This window comes from Macaca fascicularis, chromosome 1, assembly GCF_037993035.2.
Source record: "Macaca fascicularis isolate 582-1 chromosome 1, T2T-MFA8v1.1".
NCBI classification, from domain to species: domain Eukaryota; kingdom Metazoa; phylum Chordata; class Mammalia; order Primates; family Cercopithecidae; genus Macaca; species Macaca fascicularis.
The window spans coordinates 135,715,867-135,737,291 of NC_088375.1; the positions used below are offsets into that span (position 1 = coordinate 135,715,867).

General features: G+C 40.4%; 1 protein-coding gene across 4 annotated transcripts in view; it reads right to left on the reverse strand.

Annotated features, from left to right (window-relative positions):
* The window catches only part of SNX7 (sorting nexin 7), a 115,166-nt gene extending 104,072 nt beyond the window's left edge, over positions 1 to 11,094 (reverse strand). Inside the window, exons 1-2 of one of the 4 annotated variants that reach the window (XM_065549245.1) lie at positions 9,985 to 10,189; positions 9,551 to 9,670 (exon numbers count right to left, since the gene is read on the reverse strand). Coding sequence is in view for 1 of the 4 variants with exons in the window: in XM_005542626.4 (XP_005542683.2) it covers positions 10,471 to 10,650 (180 nt within the window). In the remaining 3 variants the exon portion in view is untranslated. Of the gene's footprint in view, positions 1 to 9,550; positions 9,671 to 9,984; positions 10,190 to 10,470; positions 10,705 to 10,828 lie in introns of those variants that run through there. The other 3 variants (XM_065549249.2, XM_005542626.4, XM_065549239.1) reach the window with 3 other exon arrangements.
* Between the last annotated feature and the right edge of the window lie 10,331 nt (positions 11,095 to 21,425).

Here is a 21,425-nt window from a genome sequence, read left to right on the forward strand (position 1 = left end):
GATCTGGGAACCATTGTCTATTTCCACCAGTGCTCATATTATTTTCCCTCTGTCATAGGAGTGGCATGTCCCAGTTAGGGGTTACTGCATCAGTCTTGATCCCAAAATGAAGACATGTGGAACAGAGTCAAAGCCTAGAGCAGAATCACAGTTTAGCCACAGCTGACAGATACACGAGCAAGAAAGAAAACGTAATTGTAAGCAAGCCACTGAAATCGCGAGGTTGTACGGCAGCATAACCTAGTGAAAGCTGATGAAGATAGCATTCAATGTTCAATTAGATTACAAAATACACATGCACATTTTTCTCAGAACAAATTAGAGATTCATTTTTTCTAATTTTCAAGATTCATATACCAAGAATTTGCCATTTGTTTCTGGTAACACATAAGGCTTTCATTTTCATCCCAAACAGGCTTTTTCTCTTAATATTTCAATTTAAATGATTAAGCTTCTGTTTATTTTAAAACAAAAACTTATCTAAAAATAAAACTATGATATAAAATCATTTTTGTAATAGAAATGAATCTAAAAATATGACAAATGAAAGAACCTCAAAATTATGATAAAGTATATATGACTCTATTTATTTGCAATTACCTAAAAAGACAAATTTATATAAACAGAAAATTTAGATGACTGGCTTTTGTCTATAACAGAGAGAAAACAGAGATTAACTGTAAACAGGCATAATGGATCATATTAGGGAGATGAAAATGTTCTAAAACTGGTTTATAGTGATAGTTGTACAATTGGTTAATTATCTTTAAAATAATCATTTACCCAAAATGGGTGAATTTTATGGCATGTAAAATATACTCAATAAAATTGAATTTAAAAAGAAAAAAAGAGCATGTCATATAAAAGCATTTCTCAATGTCAAAAAATAAGACAATTTTTCTATTTCAATGTTAAAACTGTTGTTTTAACCGTATAGCATAAGTAGATTTTTATGTCAGTATTTACTAATAATTTTAATTGTCTTTTTTGTTAATACTAGAGGTAACACTCTATTATCCAGCTTGATTGATATACACAATCCAAAGTTAATCAAATATTCTGTTTAAACTGAGCAAAATCTTTTAAGCATATAACTCTTTACCTGTTTATTGAGAAAACTGTAAAGTATATACTTAAGGTGATTCCAATGTAAATGTTTAACTTTCAGTCTCATATCTTCTTTGGAAAGTGTGTGACACAAATAAACAAACATGAATAAAATAAATTTTGAACACTGTAACCACATAGCTATTGAATCTGTGTTTCCTTTTGATCACACTAGCTACCTGTAAAACTACAGCAGGCTATCAGTTCAGAGTGTGCTAGAGCATATTATCAGGACCCTCAAGGATACGAACATAAAGCTTTATCTTTAAAACTCATGGAAATAAAGTATTCTTTTTAGAGTACACTAAGTTTAAATCTGGAGTCTTTTAACATCATTTTCTCAAAATATTTGTCATAACTTTCCTTATTGCTCTTGACCAATAAATAAACAAACACCACTGTCTCTGCAAAAAAGAGCTGTAGCTCTTTCCTATAGGTCCTCACAATTTTCTTTGTTTATACAACATCCAATCCCCTTTCCAAATACAGGCATGTGTCATTTAACGATGGGGATAGAAATGCAGCCTTAGGAAATGTTGTCATCGTGTGAACATCATAGAGTTCACTTGCACAAACCTAGATGGTATACCCTACTTCACACATAGGCTATATGGTACAGCCTATTGATCCTAGGCTACAAACCTGTACATGTTACTGTACTGAAAACTGTAGGCAGGGCTGCAACACATGATTAGAAAAGGTACAGTAAAAACACAGTGTTACAGTCTTAGGCAGTCCATCATTGACCAAAACGTTCTCACACAGCACACGACTACATAACATTGGCTATAGTTTCTGCTAGTGCCTGTCCCTTTCTGTACCTGCATTTCCAGCCTTTATATCTACTCTGTGAACAATCTAATATTCAAGATTGCACGTCTTTCCTGCCAGAGTTGGTTTCCACTACTTGTAACCAAGCTCCCTGAGACAGGTGCTATTATAGCATTAATAGCTTAATATGGTTTTTTTTCTTCAAGTAAAAGAAGGTTTCTAAATTATTATCTTTGGATTGTTTATGCTTCGTGTTTATTTCTTCTAATATAATCTAAATGGGAGATTTTGTTCAGGATTGAGGCTCAACATAGCTGTTGTATTATCAAACAATAACATTACTCACCATTAATTAAGACTAACTTAATTCTATTTAGTTTAGTATCCTGACAGGAAAGACCAATATGATACAAACTGAATTCACTAACAACAGACCACCAGCAAATTGCTGTAATAACTGTCTCTATAAATATGAAAAAAGTCAGAGGCTATGCCATTCATTAATGTATTTATTTTGTAAATAGAGTTCCTACTCTCCAACCTCCAAGGAGCTTAATCTATTGAAAATAGACAAGCAATCAAGATTTTGGAAAAGAGAAATAATATCTATTTATAAGGCAGAATGTATTAAGCATCAGATGATTCGGAACACTAGTATGGAGAGCACAGACTGGAAAAAATTAATTCGAGCTGAGGATTGAAGAAGGTTCTTAGGGATGATGAGTAACAGAAAAGATTTTATTTCACCACCCTAACAATAAGTACACAAAAGTAGAAAAATACACAGTAAGTTCACATAGTGGCAAGTGGACCAACCTAGATCAGTGCTTCTCAAATTGTATGGTGGAAACAAATCACCAGGAATCCTGTATAAATCAGATTCCAATTCACTGGGTCTGAGATGCCATTTGTAACCAGCTCCCAGGTGACATAACAGTCATGGAACTGAAGAGTGAGGCTCTCCAGGAAAGAGAGTGATGGTGAAGGAGAAGGCTGACAGCCTGATCATCAACAGCTGTGAATGGCAAAAGGTGATCAGAGCTGTGTGCTCTGGAAACGCTGATTTGCTGGGAACATATAGAATGGAGGCAGAATATTAAGAGAATGAGGACCTTATGAGGCTATTTTAATAGTTCTCAGAGGTAACCACATAACCACTCCAAACATAGGAGAGGAAACTGAAAGAAGGCACTAATTCCAGAGATACTAAAAAGGCAAAAATGATGGTGGACATTCAGATATATGAACAGACATGAAGAGTGCATGAGAGGGATGATTAGAAGGTAAACACTGAGGATTTTATCCTGGACACCTAAGGAATTATTACATCACTAGGAGAAAATTAAATGGAAAAGACAACGGGTTTGGGAAGAGAAATTAAGAATTGGAGAATGTCAGAACATAGTCCAATTTGGAACTAAACTGAAGGGATGAATAGGCCCATCTAATTAAGACTTTCCACTGCTCTTATGGTTAAATTTAGTAAGTTAAAAATTCATTGGAACAGGCTCTTAGTAGTAAAAAAGGACAGTTCAACTGTCACACCCTCCTCTCCTCTGGGACAGTTAGTCATCCAGCTTGTTCTAGAACATTTTTAGTGACAGAATTCATGATCCTGTTGGGTAATCCCTTTCATTTTAGAACCTTTAATTATAAATCTATTTTCTGAATAAGCCTGAAACTTCTCTGTATTTTTTCACCCAATGGTCCTAGTTGTGCCCTTCAAAACTGTAAACATTTAATCCACCTGATCATAATAAGTCTTCATAAGGAGTTATTAAAAGAATTAACCCATCTCTTCCAAGCTAAATCACTTTTTGTTCTTCCCCAGACTTTCCACACAGGTTAGTTTCCTCATGGTTACCAGAACATATTATCAGTGAAATCCCTTAGTTGATTCTCTTTCATGGATAGCAAATATGTAACAAGACTGTTACTACTTCCTGTGCCAATGGAAGATCTTGTTAAAGGATCTAAGCCCTCTAAGTCCAGACCAGATTTCAGCTCCATCTTAATACAGTATTCCAAAGAATCCATAACAAGGCACTGGCATCTGAAGATGAGACCATATTCCTCTGCCATTTTTTGATATCGACTGTTAACTCTCCTTTAAAAATGCTGAGAGTGGAATGGATCTTCAGAAGTGGGATGGACGGTTCAAATTACATTAAATTTAATACCCTATATGACCTTGAAAATATGGTGTTTAAATTCAATACCATGTCATTTGTGTATACTGGTTTTTCAGTCACTGAAAACCACTAGGCATTTTTGCACATAAAATGGTCCTATACAAGGTCTCCCCAAACTTATTCTGAAGTTTCCTTATTTTTTTTGGTTTTATTGTTGATCACATATGCTACCCCAAAAAGAGAAACTTTGAGCTTTTCACCTTTCTACTTCACCTACCTAGACTTCCTCCCCAAGGAGAAATATAAAAGAATACTTAACCTATAAGGAGGCTATAATGGCACAGAGTGAAATTTTTTTGTAAGAGAAATATAAATAGTCCTGGATCAACCCTATTTTGTTTCATTGTTTTGTTTTTTTTGTTTGTTTGTTTTTTCCTAACCATCAAAATAGTAAGGCCCACTAAGACAAGATCAGGATGTAGGCCTTAGGGAAAGGGGAACACATATATTAAGTCATGTAATCGTCATGTTAGTATTTATCCTCATTTTACAGATGAAAAATCTGACGCATTGACATTAAGTAACTTGCCTTAGGCAACAATGCTAGTAAGCAGTGCAGCCAGGATTTCAAATGCAGGCAATGTAGTTAGAGTCCCTACTCCTGCGCAGGTGCGGTGGCTCACACCTGCAATCCCAGCACTTTGGGAAGCCGAGGTGGGCAGATCACCTGAGGTCAGGAATTTGAGACTAGCCTGGACAACATGGCAAAACACCATCTCTACTAAAAATACAAAAAATGTATATATAAAAAAAAAAAAAAAAAAAAAAAGAATTGCTGGGTGTGGCAGTGTGCACCTGTAGTCCTAGCTACTGGGGAGGCTGAGGTGGGAGGATGGCTTGAGCCTTGGGAGGTGGAGGATGCAGTAAGCCAAAATCATGCCACTGCACTCTAGGCTGGGTGACAGAGTGAGACCCTGTCTCAAATAAAAAGAAATGAGAGTTTCTACTCTTAACCACTAAGCTTATATCTTAATGGTATTTTTACTTACAATGACTAATGGAGCTTTCTTCAGAACTTCATATTTATGCCAATTAAATTTCATAGTCTACTCCTGAATACAATGTTCTAACTTATCAAAAGATTTGGAAAGCCGATTATGATATACAGACTATTAGCTATTGTTATAGTTACTACTGCTGTGTAACAAATCATCTGAAAACTTAGTCATATAAAATGATTTTATTGTTTTAGATTTTATTATGCCCACTAGTTCAGGCAGGAATTCAGGCAGCACACAGCAGAAATGTCTTGTCTCTCCTCCATTATACATGAGGGCTCAACTGAAAAGACTTGATGGCTGAGGGCATGTGAATGCTGGAGGCTGAAATCATGCAAACATCTTCACATGAAAGCCTGCCACTTAATGCTGGATAGTGCCAGGGCCTTCAGCTGGGGCTGCTGACCAAGCATTTACATGTGGCTTCAATGTAACACGGGTTTCCTAACATGGAGGTTTTAGGTTGCATTTCTTACATGGTGCTCCAAAAAGCACAGTGTCCCACTGGACAACATGAAACCTACATTCCCTTTCATGATCTAGCCTGGGAAGTTGCACAGCATCACTTCCACCATATCCTATAGATCAAAGCAGTCATAATCCCACCCAAGTTCAAGGAAAGCAGCATTTATTCCATCTCTCCATAGGAGAGTGGCAGGTCACATCATAGAAGAGCATATAGAATGAGAGATACTGACACAGCCACCTTTATTGAAAGGAACTCTCCACATTTTTGTACTATGTCCTATGACCCCACCCATCTATTTTCTGTGCCCTAGGAGGCTGGCACCTATGGATGACATCACCTTAGCAAGATCACTCAATGAGGAGTGCAAGCAGGAGAACCAAGGGTAGGAGAAGAGGAATTCAGGGAACATACCCCTTATTTCCTCCTGCTTTGGCACATTTCTGGCAGTAGCTACCTCTCTCTGTAAATACACTTCCTGAAGAAGTGTCCCCATCTCCACAGCTCCAGGTCTGACTGGTTTCCAGCAATGCTATTTCCATTTTTTGTCCCTTTAAAGCTAGGGATGCTAACAGTTTTTTGCCACTACAACTCTCTAAATGCCTCAGTATTCCTTGTATGTTCACTAAGTCTGCCAATAATTCCATAAATAGTCCCCACATTCAACTCTCATTTAAATCACTGGAGAGAATTCTGATTTTTATCACGGTGATGACTGATACAGGCACACAACAGAAACCAAATAGAGACTGTTCAGAGAATATATGTGAGAAATTAGTAAGCAGGACTTCCTAATCTTTGTCTAATTATTTGATAGATGAATAGTATAATTATGCTGCTCCATCACTATACTGAATTTCCAAATTGACAAACAAAAAACATATATATATAAAGACATGTATACATGTGTATGTTAGATGTCTCAACTTTATTCTTTCAAGAATAATCTTTTCAGCTGGGCGCAGTGGCTCACGCCTATTATCCCAGCACTACGGGGGGCCGAGACCGGTGGATCACCTGAGGTCAGGAGTTCGAGACCAGTCTGGCCAACATGATGAAACCCTGTCTCTACTAAAAATACAAAAAATTAGCCAGGCATGGTGGTGCATGCCTGCAATCCCAGCTACTCAGGAGGCTGAGGCAGGAGAATCGCTTGAACCTGGGAGGCAGAGGTTGCAGTGAGCCAAGATTGTGCCACTGCACTCCAGCCTGGGTAACAAGAGCAAAACTCCATCTCAAAAAATAAATAAATAACCTTTTCTGAAGAAATGAGTGATTTTTTTCTCAAAAGCCTTGCTCAATTAACTCTGATTTACCATAAACACAATCTTAAGTCTTTCATTATTCTTATAAAACATGTTAGCTTCTATTGATCATGTTTTTTTCAAAGTGTTTATAAACAACATATTAAATAATTCACTTCATGGCTTTTTTGGAGATTGAAATGAAACCTACTGTTCAGTACCTTCCAGAACTTCCTTTTTGCCCATTATTTGTAAAAACAATATTTACCTATTTCTAGCTTCAGGGAACCATTCCTGCATTTCATGACCTCTCAAAGATAACTAGTAGTGATGAGGATGATTACATCTGTAAGTTCCCTGATTATCCTAGATGATATATATCTTACTTCATGATCCTGAATATCTTTAAAGAGGCCAATTAGAGCTATCACTTACTATCAATAAGCATCTCAGTGCTTCATTGTGGCCTAATCACTACTCTGTATCCACAGCTGTTTCTTCCATACAGTATTCAATAAAAATAAAGGCAATTTATTTTAATTTATTGTTTTTCCCCCAAAGAGGAGAATTTTTTCCTTTAAATGTGAAGAAATTGGCCCTTTTTCTCCAGTTAAATTTTTTGGAAGCCTCATCTCATTTTGACCTAGTTTTAAAATAATTCTTAGGCTCTTGTTACCATTTGTATCTCTTTTATTTTCTTTTTATTTTTATTTTACTGATTTTGTATGATTGGTTCTGTTCTCCTTCTAACATCTATACTTGCTCTTTTAAATCAATGTCCTCTGCATTCTCTTGAGGTTGGCATCATTTTCTGCTCACTGGATTATATGAAAATTCAGAACAACTCTGTTTTACTTTCCATCCCTCTTGATTTGTATTGCCATTTAGAGTTTCTGTCCCATCTTCCCACCTGAACTGTAAAATTGTGATAGCAAGAACTAAATCTTGTATTTCTTTTTTTAATCATACTTAACACAAAAATATGTATTTGTCATGTACTTGTAATATGTTGTGGAAAAAAAAAAAAAGAAATAATACGAAGTTTTTTGTTTTTCTTTTGAGACCGAGTCTCATCCCATCACTCAGGAGGGAATACAGTGGTGTGATCTCAGCCCACTGCAACCTCTGCCTCCCAGGTTCAAGTGATTCTCCTGCCTCAGCTTCCCGGGTTGCTGGGATTAAAGGCTCCCACCACCACACCCAGCTAATTTTTATATTTTTAGTAGAGATGGGGTTTCACCATGTTGGCCAGGCTGGTTGCGAACTCCTGACTTCAAGTGATCTGCCCGCCTCAGCCCCCCAAAGTGCTGGGAAAATTCATACTCTTTAAAAAGCTTCTGGAAGAGGGCACCAGGCACATATTCATAAATAATCTAAGGGAATAAGGAGACTAAAAAGGTGAATGTAAATTGAATATGCAGGTTGCCAACCTCAAAGTACTGAAGGGGAGGACAGTCTGCTTCGTAAGTAATTGTGAGATTCCATCCTAGGGTAGGCTGAACAGCAGTGGTGTTTGCTTTATAAAAGAGCAGGCAAGGAAGGGAGTAGTGGAAAGGGAAGGCCACGTGGAGCAGCCTTTCTTAAATTTGCTTGCTTAACTACAGATAACGGTTGAGAAATTCAACTTACTGAAATGGATAAAAGTGGCTAAGTTTAAACTTTTCCAACTATTCTTTTTGGATTTTCACTAATATTATTATCTTTGCCTTAATCTATGTGGGCAGTTTCTACAGACGTTGTTCTTAACTTTTTCCAAGCATCCAAGACGCGCAGTTAACACGAAAAAGCAGGGTGGACCCAGGTGTACGGGCTCATAGAGTTTGGAAGGTCCACTTTTAAAAGAATACAAAATTAGGTGGAAAAACAAATTATTCAGATGAGAAAAGAAATCTCAATAAATGATTGGAGCCATGGAGATCTACATTCCTTAGTCTGAGAGAGCTTTAGGCAATTCACCAGAAATGCTTATTTAGAAATGCTTCTGGTTGGGACCTGTCATTTCCTTCCCACCTAGAACATCTGCAACTCCAGTAACCCCCAACACGCCCAGAGGTCTAAGCAAACGAATAGCGCTGAAGCTTCAATTTCATTAGCTTCACCTTAGATCTGCCTCTGACGAGAGGACCTCATTTAAACATCGATTCTTAAGAGCCAGCTAGGACACTTAGAATCTGGGGAAAGAGAAACCGCTTGACAGGTTTAAAACAATCCCAGGCACTTTGGCTCAAGTCTGTAATCCCAAACCCTTTGGGAGCTGAAGGTGGTAGAACCCCTTGAGGCCAGAAGTTTGAGTCCAGCCTGGACAAAAAAAAAAGAAAAACAGAAAGAAACCCCGATTTTTCTGATACAATATTGCCATTTCCAACATCCCATCCATTCCATTTTGAAAGTTGCACAATGCATCACCATAGACTAATATTTCTTGTCTAAACAGCAATGTAAAGAAGAAAAGAAAGTAAATCACTAACTGGCCAATTGTTGTTGATCTGAACATAAAGTATGTGTGGAATATAAAAAGGCAGCGTTTACCTTTTACAACTAAATATAAAATAATTCCATTGTTTTACTATTTAATAGAAAAGTCAAGAGCACAAAACTGTGATAGTCTGTTTAAATATTCGGAATACAAACCTGGGCCTATCATTCCATGTAACCCGAAGTAGAAATAAGTTTTACATACTCCTTTTTGGAGTCAGAGTATGCATGTTCACTTCCTAACTTGGATTTGCTCTCCCAGAGTAAATGCGGTGGTTAAGAGGTCGTTTGCTTTACCTAACATCTCCAGGTAACATTAAAATGAACAGGCTTCTTAGTAATTAATACAGCGTTGTGATCTGAACTCAGGTCTTCTCTCAGCAGCAACTTGAGAAATTGGAGCGACATTCAACCTCCCTGCAAGAAAGGTATTTTTCTTTTCTAAAACCCTTTAAGAAATTACAGCCACCAGTCTACACGTACCAAAAGTCTACCACTAGCCCACACAAGTCAATTTCCCTCCAACTGTAAAATAAGGAAAGAAGAGCCTTTGGTCCTAAATTTCCCGGGGGCAAGGAAAAACGAAAGCGCCGGCTGTGGGTTGGGTGGCAGTAGCTGACCATCTGAAAAATTCTTAGCTCCTCAGCGGAGGAGCTTCCTGTTAGAAACAACCGTTTTCTCCTGTTCAGGGAGATTTCCTCGAACCTATTCCCACAGGACCTGAGACTTACCTCGGGTGTCACCCAAGTCTCAAATCCACAACCAACAACACTAAATTAAGAATAATTTCTCTAAACTCGGCTAATCTCTCTCCCAGAGTTCAGGGCTGGCCTCGCCCGAAAAGCAGCTGGCGGGGGCGGTTTCGAGCCACTAGCCTCCCAGGTTCGGGAGCTGCCGCGAGGAGATGTCTGTGTCAGAGAAGCAGAAAGGGAAAACAAATCACAACTTTGCAGACTCCACGAAGCCACAGCCCAGCCACACGGAAGGTCAAAGTACGGAGGAGGGAGCGGCTGCGGTTTGAGGCCCCGAGGCGACGCGGCCCCGGCTGCGGCCAGAGCTGGCAGGCGGGATCCAGCAGCCCGGGGGACCTCACCCGTCCCCAGCTCAGAGCCGCCGCCCCGGGAGGGCGAGCGCGCCAGAGGCAGCCGTCGGCGCAATGCTGGCAACTCCCGGAGTTGCCTTGGAAGTTTCCCGGGACTCGCCGCCGCCGCCCTCACCTTGCTGAACACCTCCAGGTCGTCCTCGTCCTCGTCCAGATCCAGCACCTCCGCCTGCAACAGCGCGGAAGAGCCGCTGCTGCCCGGGAAGGGGGCGCTGCCCCCCGGGCTCTCCCCGTCGGCGCCCCCGGCCGGGAGGCCCGAGGAGCGCGCCTGAGATGCCCGGCGCTCGCCCTCCATCCCGAGAGTGCGCGCCCGGCTGGCCGCCACCGCCGCCGCCAGCCCGGCTCCCCCGAGCGTGCCCATTGGCTCCCGCGTCTCCTGCGCCTCCCCGGCCGGCCCCGCTCCAGCCCCTCGCCCGCTGCGCAGACGCGGAACTGCCGGGACCAGCGTCGGCCCGGGCCGGGCGCATCCCCACCTGGCCTGAGGCGGGCTGGAGGGGCGGGACTGGAACTCTCGGACTCCGGCTAGGGTGGAGAAAGAGTTGGCTGTCCCCTGGAGAAGAGGAGAGGCTCAAAGGTAGGAGGTGGGCGTCCTTGCATTGACCCAGTCGGGGGCCACCGAGTGACCGTTTCCGCGGTGGCGGGGTCGGGGAAGAAGCCACGGAGCGCACCGTCCACTTCGCGGGATCCACAGAGAGGCTGGAAGGCACCCGACCCAGCCTGCCAAGAGAGAAAAAACAGCAATAACAATACTGTATTTCCTCTATTCAGTGGTTGCCTTTCTTCTTGGTTGTGATTTTCGCGCTAATGTAAAAATAAAGACATGAAAACTTCCCCTGTTTCGTTAATTGATTTTTGACCCAGTGACTTGCCTGTGCGGTCATTTCACTGTCGAGCCAGGAAAGCTGAGCTTTACAAACTATTTTCAGCCACTTTCAAATGCATCTTTACTCCTGGATGTCTTCCTGAAGTTAATGAGCAGAATGTTACCAAGACCCAAGGACAACTAGCAAGTCTGGAAAATTGCCACCGAAAAATAATCTTCAGTCCTTGCACTGCCAAGGCAAAGCTTTAATTATTTAACTGCTTATTATTCAAAAACAAAACTAAGTTCCAAAAACAATGGAAAATTGAGCCCACGTTAATATATTTTTAAATTTATCTTCAGGTTTCATTATTTACTTCCGTCAGCCCCACCTCTTTTCTATAGGCCCATTTAAAAATGTTTAAATACATTGAGCTCTATGTAAGAATTCCTTATTTGGGAAAATAGAGAATATCTTTATTTCTGATTAGAGGCAAAGCCTTAATAATGTATTTTCTCCTATCATTCGAATGTATTCCCGTTGATTTCAAACATGCACCCACCCTTCGGTCAGGTTGGTCACTGCCCCATGAATATCCAAATTTGTTCCTGTGCTTGATGATTTCTGTACTTTAAATGCCATCTCCTGCCCATCCTTCAGAAATTAAATATAGTCCCATCTCTTTCAGAAAGACTTTCTAAATGACTGTTCTCAATTTAGCATTTAATTTTATTCCGTCTTGCAGATTGTATTTGTTTCATGTACAAGTTTTACATTCCTTAGTAAATGATAACATGTTCAGGTTGGGGATCCTGGTACGTATTAACCACAGTATCAGATGTACTCTCAAAACGCTCTCTGCTAAGGTCTGTAAAGAATATAAGTTATTAAAAGACTTTATTTTTTCCTTGATAAACTTATTCTGGCTAGGAAGGAAGATTCAAGGTTTTCTAATTGCAATCTGAACCAGGAAATTCTTAATAATGCTGTAACTCACAGAATTGCCAGAAACCATAGAGAATGGGCTCAGAAAATGGGCAGAATAAAGCAAGGCTGCACAGCTTGGATTATAGCCAAAAACTAGGCCACAGAACCAATGGTACAAACATTGCTGCTACCATTGCCTGATACTGGATGTCACACCATCTTCACCAGTGTAAATATTGTCATTAACACTGATGTTACTGGACTCCAGTTGCTGTCCCTGACAGCAGTACCACAGCTGCCTCTGAGAACTTCTCTGCTATTACTGCCATTAACATGTCTCCACCGTCCTGTTTCTCTGTATTGATTTTTCTAGTATTAAAACCCTGGAGAGTATGTGTGCTTGGCCAATCTGGCCACGTTTCATGGAAATTTCTAAGGCAGAGAAAGTTCTAAACATAGAAATGTCATATTAATGCTTGTCAACCAAAAAAGAAGAACAATAGGAAGAAGAGGGAAGGATGAGGAAGAGGAGTAGGGAAAACCTGACTATAATTTGCCTGTTTGGCTATCCAACATTAGCATTGCCTTTCTTCACATACTCCCCCTACTTCCATGCTTTGAGCACCTAAGCATGCAGTTCACAGCCCCCTAAAGGGAGAAAATTCCAAACCTACTCATTAGTACAACTCCAAAGCAATATGTCTACTCCTCCTGTAGTCTCAGCTTCCCATTAAGTGGGACTGTCACTGGGTTGATTTTTTGTGTTTTTTTGGTTTTTGTTTTTATTTTTATGAGACAGAGTCGCACTCCGTCACCCAGGCTGGAGTGCAGTGGCGCGATCTCTGCTCACTGCAACCTCCACTTTCCGGGTTCAAGCAATTCTCCTGCCTCAGTCTCCTGAGTAGGTGGGACTACAGGCACACGCCACCACACCCAGCTAATTTTTTGTATTTTTAGTAGAGATGGGGTTTCACCAGCATAGTCCAAAACTTTGAGTACAAGTATAATATTAAGAGGAGCACTACCCACTCCTGTCCTGTTTAAGAGAAATCATATCATACATTAATTTATGGTTTCATGAATATACATCTTGTGGAAAAGCTTTCTCTTCTTGTACTTTCCAGATGGGATCTCTTCAGACCATAACTTGGTCTTTAATATTCCATTCCACCATCTATGAAGTCTGCTGTTTCTAGTAATGGGTTTTGTGATGAGACAAGTTACCCCATGAGCATTGCCCAAAGGCTTTACTTCTTTTGCTAGAAAGTGATTTAACTAGTTAGAAAAAAATATAATGTGCAAAATCTGATGAGGAATAGACCAGTCAATGAGTTCATGGACAAGCGTGTTAAGGGAAATCTGATGAGCAGAATAAGCAAAGACAATTTGACTTTTCCACTAAAGACAAATCATGGCATCCTGCAGTGTGGCAGGGTAAGGGCCCTGTGTAGTTGCTGCTGTGGCAAGCTGAGTGCTGAGCAATGGAAGTAGCCAATTATCCTTTAGTGAGGGGAAATCCTTATTTTTGAGCCAATGCATAGTATAAATCCCTGCCAACATGGCCACTTGGTATGTGAAGCCATAGAACAAGCACTGGAGTTTCTAGAAAAGCAGTAGGATTAACATCCACAGGAGAATAAGCATTATTGTCCAACTTATTTTAATGTTATAAATTCATCAAATGAAAAGGCTTTTTTGGAAAATATTGTTGTGGGCTACATACAAATACGCTTTTATTCTGGGGCCATTGCAAGAAACTCACCCACATACATTTTCTCCAACCTTCTTGACCCTGAGATCCTACCTTGTTTCTTCTAAGTCCCATCAAGTCAAACCTCTAGCCTTTGTCCTGGAAACAGCATAGAATCCTCATTCTAACCCCTTTGAAGCATAGTGGGCACTGTTGTATACCAAGGGGAGGATGTCCCTCGTCCACTGCCCTTTTGCACTGCAATAACTACTAACTGATTCCCACAAATGATAAAGATCCATCTGTAAACCAGATTTGGAGTTTTTACCCCTTAGTTAACTGTTCAGATAAAACTCCCTATGAGATTATAGGAGTAGAACTGCTGGGAGCAAGAGCTAAATGCTCATGCAATGTTTCCTTATAGGACCACTTTCAAACATAACATTTCCACACAAACATGGCTTGCTGAAGGAAGGCTCGTTCAATTTTAGTATTTTTTTCATTATAGCACCCATTTCATGAGGAGCTGCTTGGATCACATGGTCACCTGATGTCACATGCTTATGTATCTAGTTGATACGGTTTGGCTATTTGTCCCCTCCTACAGTTAGGTTGAAGTGTGATCCCATATGTTGGAGGTGGGGCCTAGTGGGAGATTTTTGGGTCATGGAGGAGGATCCCTCATGAATGGCATGGTGCCCTCCCTGTGGTAGTGAGTGAGATCTTGCTTTATTAGTTCACACAAGAAATGATTGTTTTTAAAAAAGGAGCATAGCATCTCTCTCTCTCTCTCTCTCTGACTCTTTTCCTGAATCTCTCTCGCTCACTCCCTCTCTTGCCCTATGACATGCCTGTGCCGCCTTTGCCTTCTGCCATGAGTGTAAGCTTCCTGAGGCCTCACTAGAAGCCAAGAAAATGCTGATGCCATGCTTTTACAGGCTACAGAACTGTAAGCTAAAATAATCTCTCTTTTTATAAATTACCCAGCCTCGGGTATTCCTTCATAGCAACACAAAACAGACTAACACACTCGTCTTTGCCAGAACCTGATAACAAGCTAAGGGCTGATTTCTTAAATCTATCAGAGAGAGCACATTTTGCTCTAAAACATTAGTCTTTTGATTTTCTTTCAGAACTTGTCATAGGCCCCAGAGAGTATCCTTATTCTCTACAGTCTCATCAGTAATATTAACAGCGAAAGGTTGGCCAGGCATGGTGGCTCACACCTGTAATCCCAGCACTTTGGGAGGCCAAGGCAGGTGGATCATGAGGTCAGGAGATCAAGATATCCTGGCTAACACAGTGAAACCCCGTCTCTACTAAAAGTACAAAAAATTAGCCAAGCGTGGTGAGGGGAGCCTGTAGTCCCAGCTACTTGGGAGGCTGAGGCAGGAGAATGGCATGAACCTGGGAGGTGGAGCTTGCAGTGAGCCGAGATCTCGCCACTTCACTCTAGACTGGGCGACAGAGCGAGACTCCGTCTCAAAAAAAAAAAAAAACAAAAACAGTGAAAAGTAGTGAGTGTCTACTTGAGTCACACATTCTTATAAGTGCTTTATGCATGGTCACTCATTTAATCTTCACAAACACTTTATGATGTATATGCTATTTTTACCATCCCCATTTTACAGATAAGGAGACTGATGAACAGAGAAGTTTAGTAATTTACCCAAGTTAAGTAATAAGTGGGAAATAATTTACACCTCACTGAAAAGAATGTTACATATGTTGTCTTAAAAAATAGAAAAGAGGCCAAATATGGTGGCTCATGCCTGTAATCCCAGCGTTTTGGGAGGTTGAAGCAGAAGGATCACTTGAGGCCAGGAATTCAAGACCAGCCTGGGCAACATAAGGAGACTCCATTGCTTTAAAAAAAAAAAAAAAAAAAAGCCTTTTTTTTTTAAATGAGCTGTTGTTGGTGGCGCATGCCTGTAGTCTCAGCTACTAGGGAGGCTGGAGTGTGAGAATTGCTTGAGCTCAGGAGTTTGAGGCTGCCCTGAACTGTGATTGTGTTGCTGCACTCCAGACCGGTGACAGAGTAAGACACTATCTCTAAAGAAAAATAAAATAGAAAGGAGGATTTATAAGGATATTCTGGGATTCTCAGCTCTTGGAATTTAGCAGAACAGATAATTCTAAAATTCTTCCACTACCAGTCCTGAAGAACTGTAACAAGAATCTTTAAATTCACGGTTGAATTTGCAAAAAAGTAATTAACTTTCAGGAGACAAGAAACAAAGTAACCGTATGTGAGAAGATGAAATTGGTAAATATTTGGGCTGCTAGTCTGCCTGTCCCCAGGGTGGAACATGTAGGATTGGTCTCAATAATCTAAAGGTTTGCATTTGAATTATCATAGGAATAAGGGAAATACAAACTTATAAGATATTCGGTCAATAACAGTACTCTTTTGGATCAGCCTGAGCTCCACATAGGAAAGATATCTCCCCAAAAATCTTACTCATGGTTTGGGAAGTCACAATTCAAAATATTAAAAGTGTTCTTGAGTTAGTGATATAACTGGGATCTCTGGCATAATCAAATAAAAAGATCTCTTTCTCAGCTCACTCTAGACAGTTTCAACAGATAAAACTATACTGCAGATGAGATCACAATACATAATTTAAAGCATTCAAGGAAACTATCATGGATCAGAATCATCATATGAAACTTTTAGGAGGAGAGCCTCAAAGAACTTTAAATAATCAAACAATATACAGAATATAAATTATTAAATAAATAAAAGAATAACTACAACAGACTATAAAAAGAACCAAAAAGTCTAGAAATGAAAAATATAGTCAGTGTGCTGATTGTTAATTCTTTGCTTCTCTGCTCCAAATGAACTCTCATTGCCTGCTCTGTGATAATGGAGATGAGCCTTATAGATATTTCTCCTTTGCCACCTGGCAAGATGTTAAACATTGTCAGGAGAGGATCTGGAGGGATATTGCAGAAGGAAGGGTTTTTCCTCTTCCTGTTTCTGGTGTGCTCCCTTACCAGTGTCCTGCAGAGAGCTCTTTTTCTCCACTGTTCAATGTGAGGTTCCTGTAGGGCAAAACTTTTTATGGTATTTGACTCACTATCAAACTCACACAGCTGTGTTGGCATAGTCCCAGATATTGTGGGCCTGCCCCCAGCCCAGGTTGCTGTACCCCCTTCCCTCTTCTTAGTCCCAGGCATGGACACACACCAGGGACACTGGAGTCCAGCCATTCCCTGATGTCTGTCAAGCACAGCAGCCAAGAGCTGACCCAGTGCACTAGACTCCTGAAGAGGAGGACTTTGTGAGGCTCCAGAGTCTGATAGTTTCCAACAAGCAGCAGCTTCTCCTGACATCTAACAAGTTCTGAGGCTCAACACCTATCAGAGGGTAGATTTCCATTAAGTCCTACCATGAGGTACTTCATTGACTTCTCCAACATTCAGGAAGCTAAGGTGGAGCTAAGGTGGTGACATCTGGATCTCACTTCTGGCAAAAGAGGGCTTGTCCGTGGGTACTTATCTCAGCACTATGGGTAGTGGTCACATTTTATATTATATTTGTGTACTTTTAGAATTATTTTGACTCTCAGCCAATTCTTCATCACTCCAATTCCCTGTTAATAATGCTTTATATTAAATTTTGCCTCCTCAAATGACTGTGATTTTTATCACCTGATTGGACCTGGAACAATACAGAATTGCTACCAGGAATGGTCCCAGAAGATAAACCTGCAAAAAATGGCATTTTGGGAATCTCCTTACAACCAAGTCACTGAGGAAGAAAAACCTTGAGCCTGGCGTAGAGATAGGTCTTCACAGTATTCTAGCACCATCTGAAAAGAGCAGCTGCAGCACTGCAGCCCCACTCAAGGGTAAACATGAAGAACAGTGGTGAAGGAATATTCTCCCAGTGACCACAACTTCAAGTGTGACATTTGGTCATCTATGTCTGGAGAGTAAGATGGCTGAAAATACAGGTTCATATAATGCATGGGTAGTTGCAAATAGTTTAGTTGGATGGTCAAGGACTTGGAAGGAACTGTTTTAGATGATTAGTCAAAAGGGAGCTTACAGAAGAAGTATGTAGGTTGACTTTTCAGAATGGCCACAGATTAAGATGTTTGTGAATGTGAAATGCCCACCAGAGGGCCACTACTACAGAGGTGGCTTTAAGTGGATAGAGTTATGCACTCTGGGATGTCAGTCAACCTTTCTCCCTAGCCATCATATTCTTTGTTTAATGGATCCACGAACTAAGAGGCTATAGTGGCAGGGATAGAGTCTACACATGGACTCGATAACATGAACATCCCTTTACCAAAGCTGATCTGGCTAATGCAACCATTGAGTACCTAATCTGCCAACAGCACAAACCAGCACTGAGCCCTCAATATGGCACCATTCCTGGGATATAGGGGCCAAGACAGACAACTGGCAGCAGGTTGATTATGTTGGATCTCTGCCCTCATGAAGTAGGTAGAGATTCATCCTCGCTGAAATGAACACACTCTGGATATAAATATACCTTCTCTGCCTTTAGTGTTTCTTCCAGCACCACTATTTGTGGATTCACAGACGGTCTTATTCACCACCATTGCATTCCACAGAGCATCAGGTCTGATCAAGGAATTCATTTCATGGTAAAAGAAGTCATCATGGACTCATGCACATAAAATCAACTCTTCTTACTATATATTTCATAGGTTGGAAGTAGCTGGCTTGACTGAAAGGTGGACTGGCTTACTGTAGACTCAGTTATGGTGCCATTTGGAGACAACATCCTGAAATAATGGGGTTCTATCTTAGAGGATGCAATGTACACTTTGCATCAGAGTCCATTATATGGTGCAGTCTCTCCCATAGGTAGAACACATGGGACCAGGAATCAAAGAGTGGAAGTAGGAGTGACTCCTCTTGCTGTTATACCTAATAATCCCCTTAATAATCCACTTGCAGAATTTTTGCTTTCCATCCTACCCCTTCTAGCTCAGAAGTAACTCATGTTTCTTTTGCTCATGACTTACTGGCCAGAAATGATTGCACAGCTCCACTCAACCTAAAGGGGGTCATGAAGTACAATCATACCCTGTGCTCAGTAGTCAGAGGGTCAAAAATACTTGAATAGCACAAATGACAGTTAAAACCTAAAAGCACTTAATTCTAGGTGATTAAAATGAGGTATAGCTAATCTGATGGAGGGGCTATAACCCTAAGCCTGTGATTAACACCCAGTTCTGCAAATGGACAGATCTTTACATGAAACTCCTCATTGGCTTAGAGAACTCAGGCATGTATTTTAAATTATTACCTTCAATTTTCCCGTCAACAAAGTGGAGATAATTGGTAATATATATCCAAAGGTTATAAGAATCAAAGAAACTAATATACGTGAAATCATTTGTGAACTAAAGACCCATATCAATTTTAATTGTGTTATTACTATTACTGTTAATATTATTAATTTCAGTAGTAGCATATGGTTGCCAAATCTGACCCATAATTTCATTTGGACTCTCTAGCAGTAATATTTGGGTTAGTTCTTGTAATGTAACATAATGCTTTGTAGTTTTGACTAGAATATGTGTTTTGTAAAAAGGGTTTCCTTACTATTATGGGAAACTGGCAATTTCAAGTCTTCTGTCATGTACTGTAACAAATAAATAAATGTGTTAGAATAATAAGGTAACATGATTTTAAACATCTTTAGACTAGCAAAACCCAAAGGATATGGAATATGCATGTAATTCCATGACCTATTATGGTCTGCTTTTCTCTTAAACTGGATACAATAATCCTACTACCAAAGGAAGGAATCTAGGAATGATTTTCTTTAAAAACAAAAAGCAAATTTATTATGTAACAAAACTGAAAATACAGAGTAGGGTAAACTCTAAGCACAGTGAGTAATTGTTCGTAAATATTACCCAATTAATTCTATAAATGAACTAAACATGGCTTAATATTGCCAAGCTTTTTTCTAAAGTGTTGATGTTTTTAACTTAAAACAAACATTTAGCTGTTTTTGAAAGCTTCTCAGATTCACTGTACTCAGCTTCCGTGGACAGACTCACAGGACAGATCATTGCTATCCCAGAATTTTATTTAAGTGGTACCAGTATAATGAAAATTTATCTGCAGTTCATTTCATTTCATTTCTATAACAAAAGTTCCTTTGAATGTATTTCATTTAAGAAAACTTTAGAAAAAAATTGTTTTAATAAATCATATACATTTGTTGACGGCCGTAAGTAAAGGTGTTTTAGAATATAGAGGAACCATATCTTAAAAGCAAGACTCTAACATTTATTTTCTTTTTCTTTTTAAAAATAAGACTTATTTACATATAATTCACATGACATACAATTCACTTATTTAAAGCATACAAGTCAATAGTTTTGAGTATATCCACAGAGTTGTACAATCATCACCAAAATCAATTATAAAACATTTTCATCATCCCCAAACAGAAGCTCTATACCCACTAGCAGTCACTCCTATTTGTCCCCAGTCCCAGTCCCTGGAACTACAAGCCTACTTTTTAATCTCTATATATTTGTCTATTCTTCACATTTCATATCAATGGAATCATATAATTGTTGTCTTTTGTGGCTGGCTTCTTTTATTTAGCTTAATCTTTTCAAGGTTCATCCATGCTGTAGCACATATTAGTACTTCATCCTTTTTATCACGAAATAATATCTTGTTGTATGGATATACCACATTTTATTTATATTTTCATCAGTTAATAGGCATTTAAGTTGTTTCCACTTTTTGGCTGTTATTAATAATGTTGCTATGCATAATTACATGCAAGTTTTTGTATGGACATCTATTTTCATTTCCCATGGGTACATTAGGAGTAGAATTGCTAGGTCATATTGATGACAGCAACGACTCATCTGGAGCAGTTGCTGCAAAGACACTGGCTGCAGCTGGGAAGGCACTTTTGGGGATATGTACTCCACAGGCCAGCTGGAGGTAAGAACAGGCAGAAGCCCTGCCGCTTTCTGAGTTGGAAGGGTGGGAGCCCTACCTGGCTGGGTAAGCTGGAAGTCCCCCTGCCCTGGCAGACTTAGAAATGACTGCTCCCACTGCCCAGGCTCCCCCCTCTGCCAGTGCTGCTCCAATTTCAGAACAAAGTTGAGGCCAAGCCTGGGCACTGTCCTGGCCCAGCTGGGTGTGCATGCACTCAGGGCAGTGCTATCATGCCAGGTTCTTGCTGCCTTGGCCTCCTCTCTGGACTTTGGGTATGATGAGCACCAGTGGGAGGCTGAGGGGAAGCTGAGGGTGACACAGTGTGGGCCTGTGGGCACCCCTCAGCACAAACATCCTGAGTGCCAGCGACATCAGGTTGATGGCAGTGGGAGGCAGACAGGTTCCTGGGCAGAAACGGGTGGGTCCCTGGTAATGCCCCACCTTCAGGCCTGGGATAGCCTGAAGCCTGGGGGCCAGGCTGCCAGTTCCATTGACCAACGTGAGAACTCATGGTACTTTTTCCCAGCCACACATGGCTGCCCACTGAGCAATCAGCATGTACTTCCTGCCACCTGAAGCCCACAAAAACCCCTGACCCGGCCAGGAAGACCCTGACTCAGGAAGACGTCAGGATGAACTGCCTGCAGAGAGGAGCTACCCACTGTGGGTCTTCTTTAGCTGAGAGCTGAG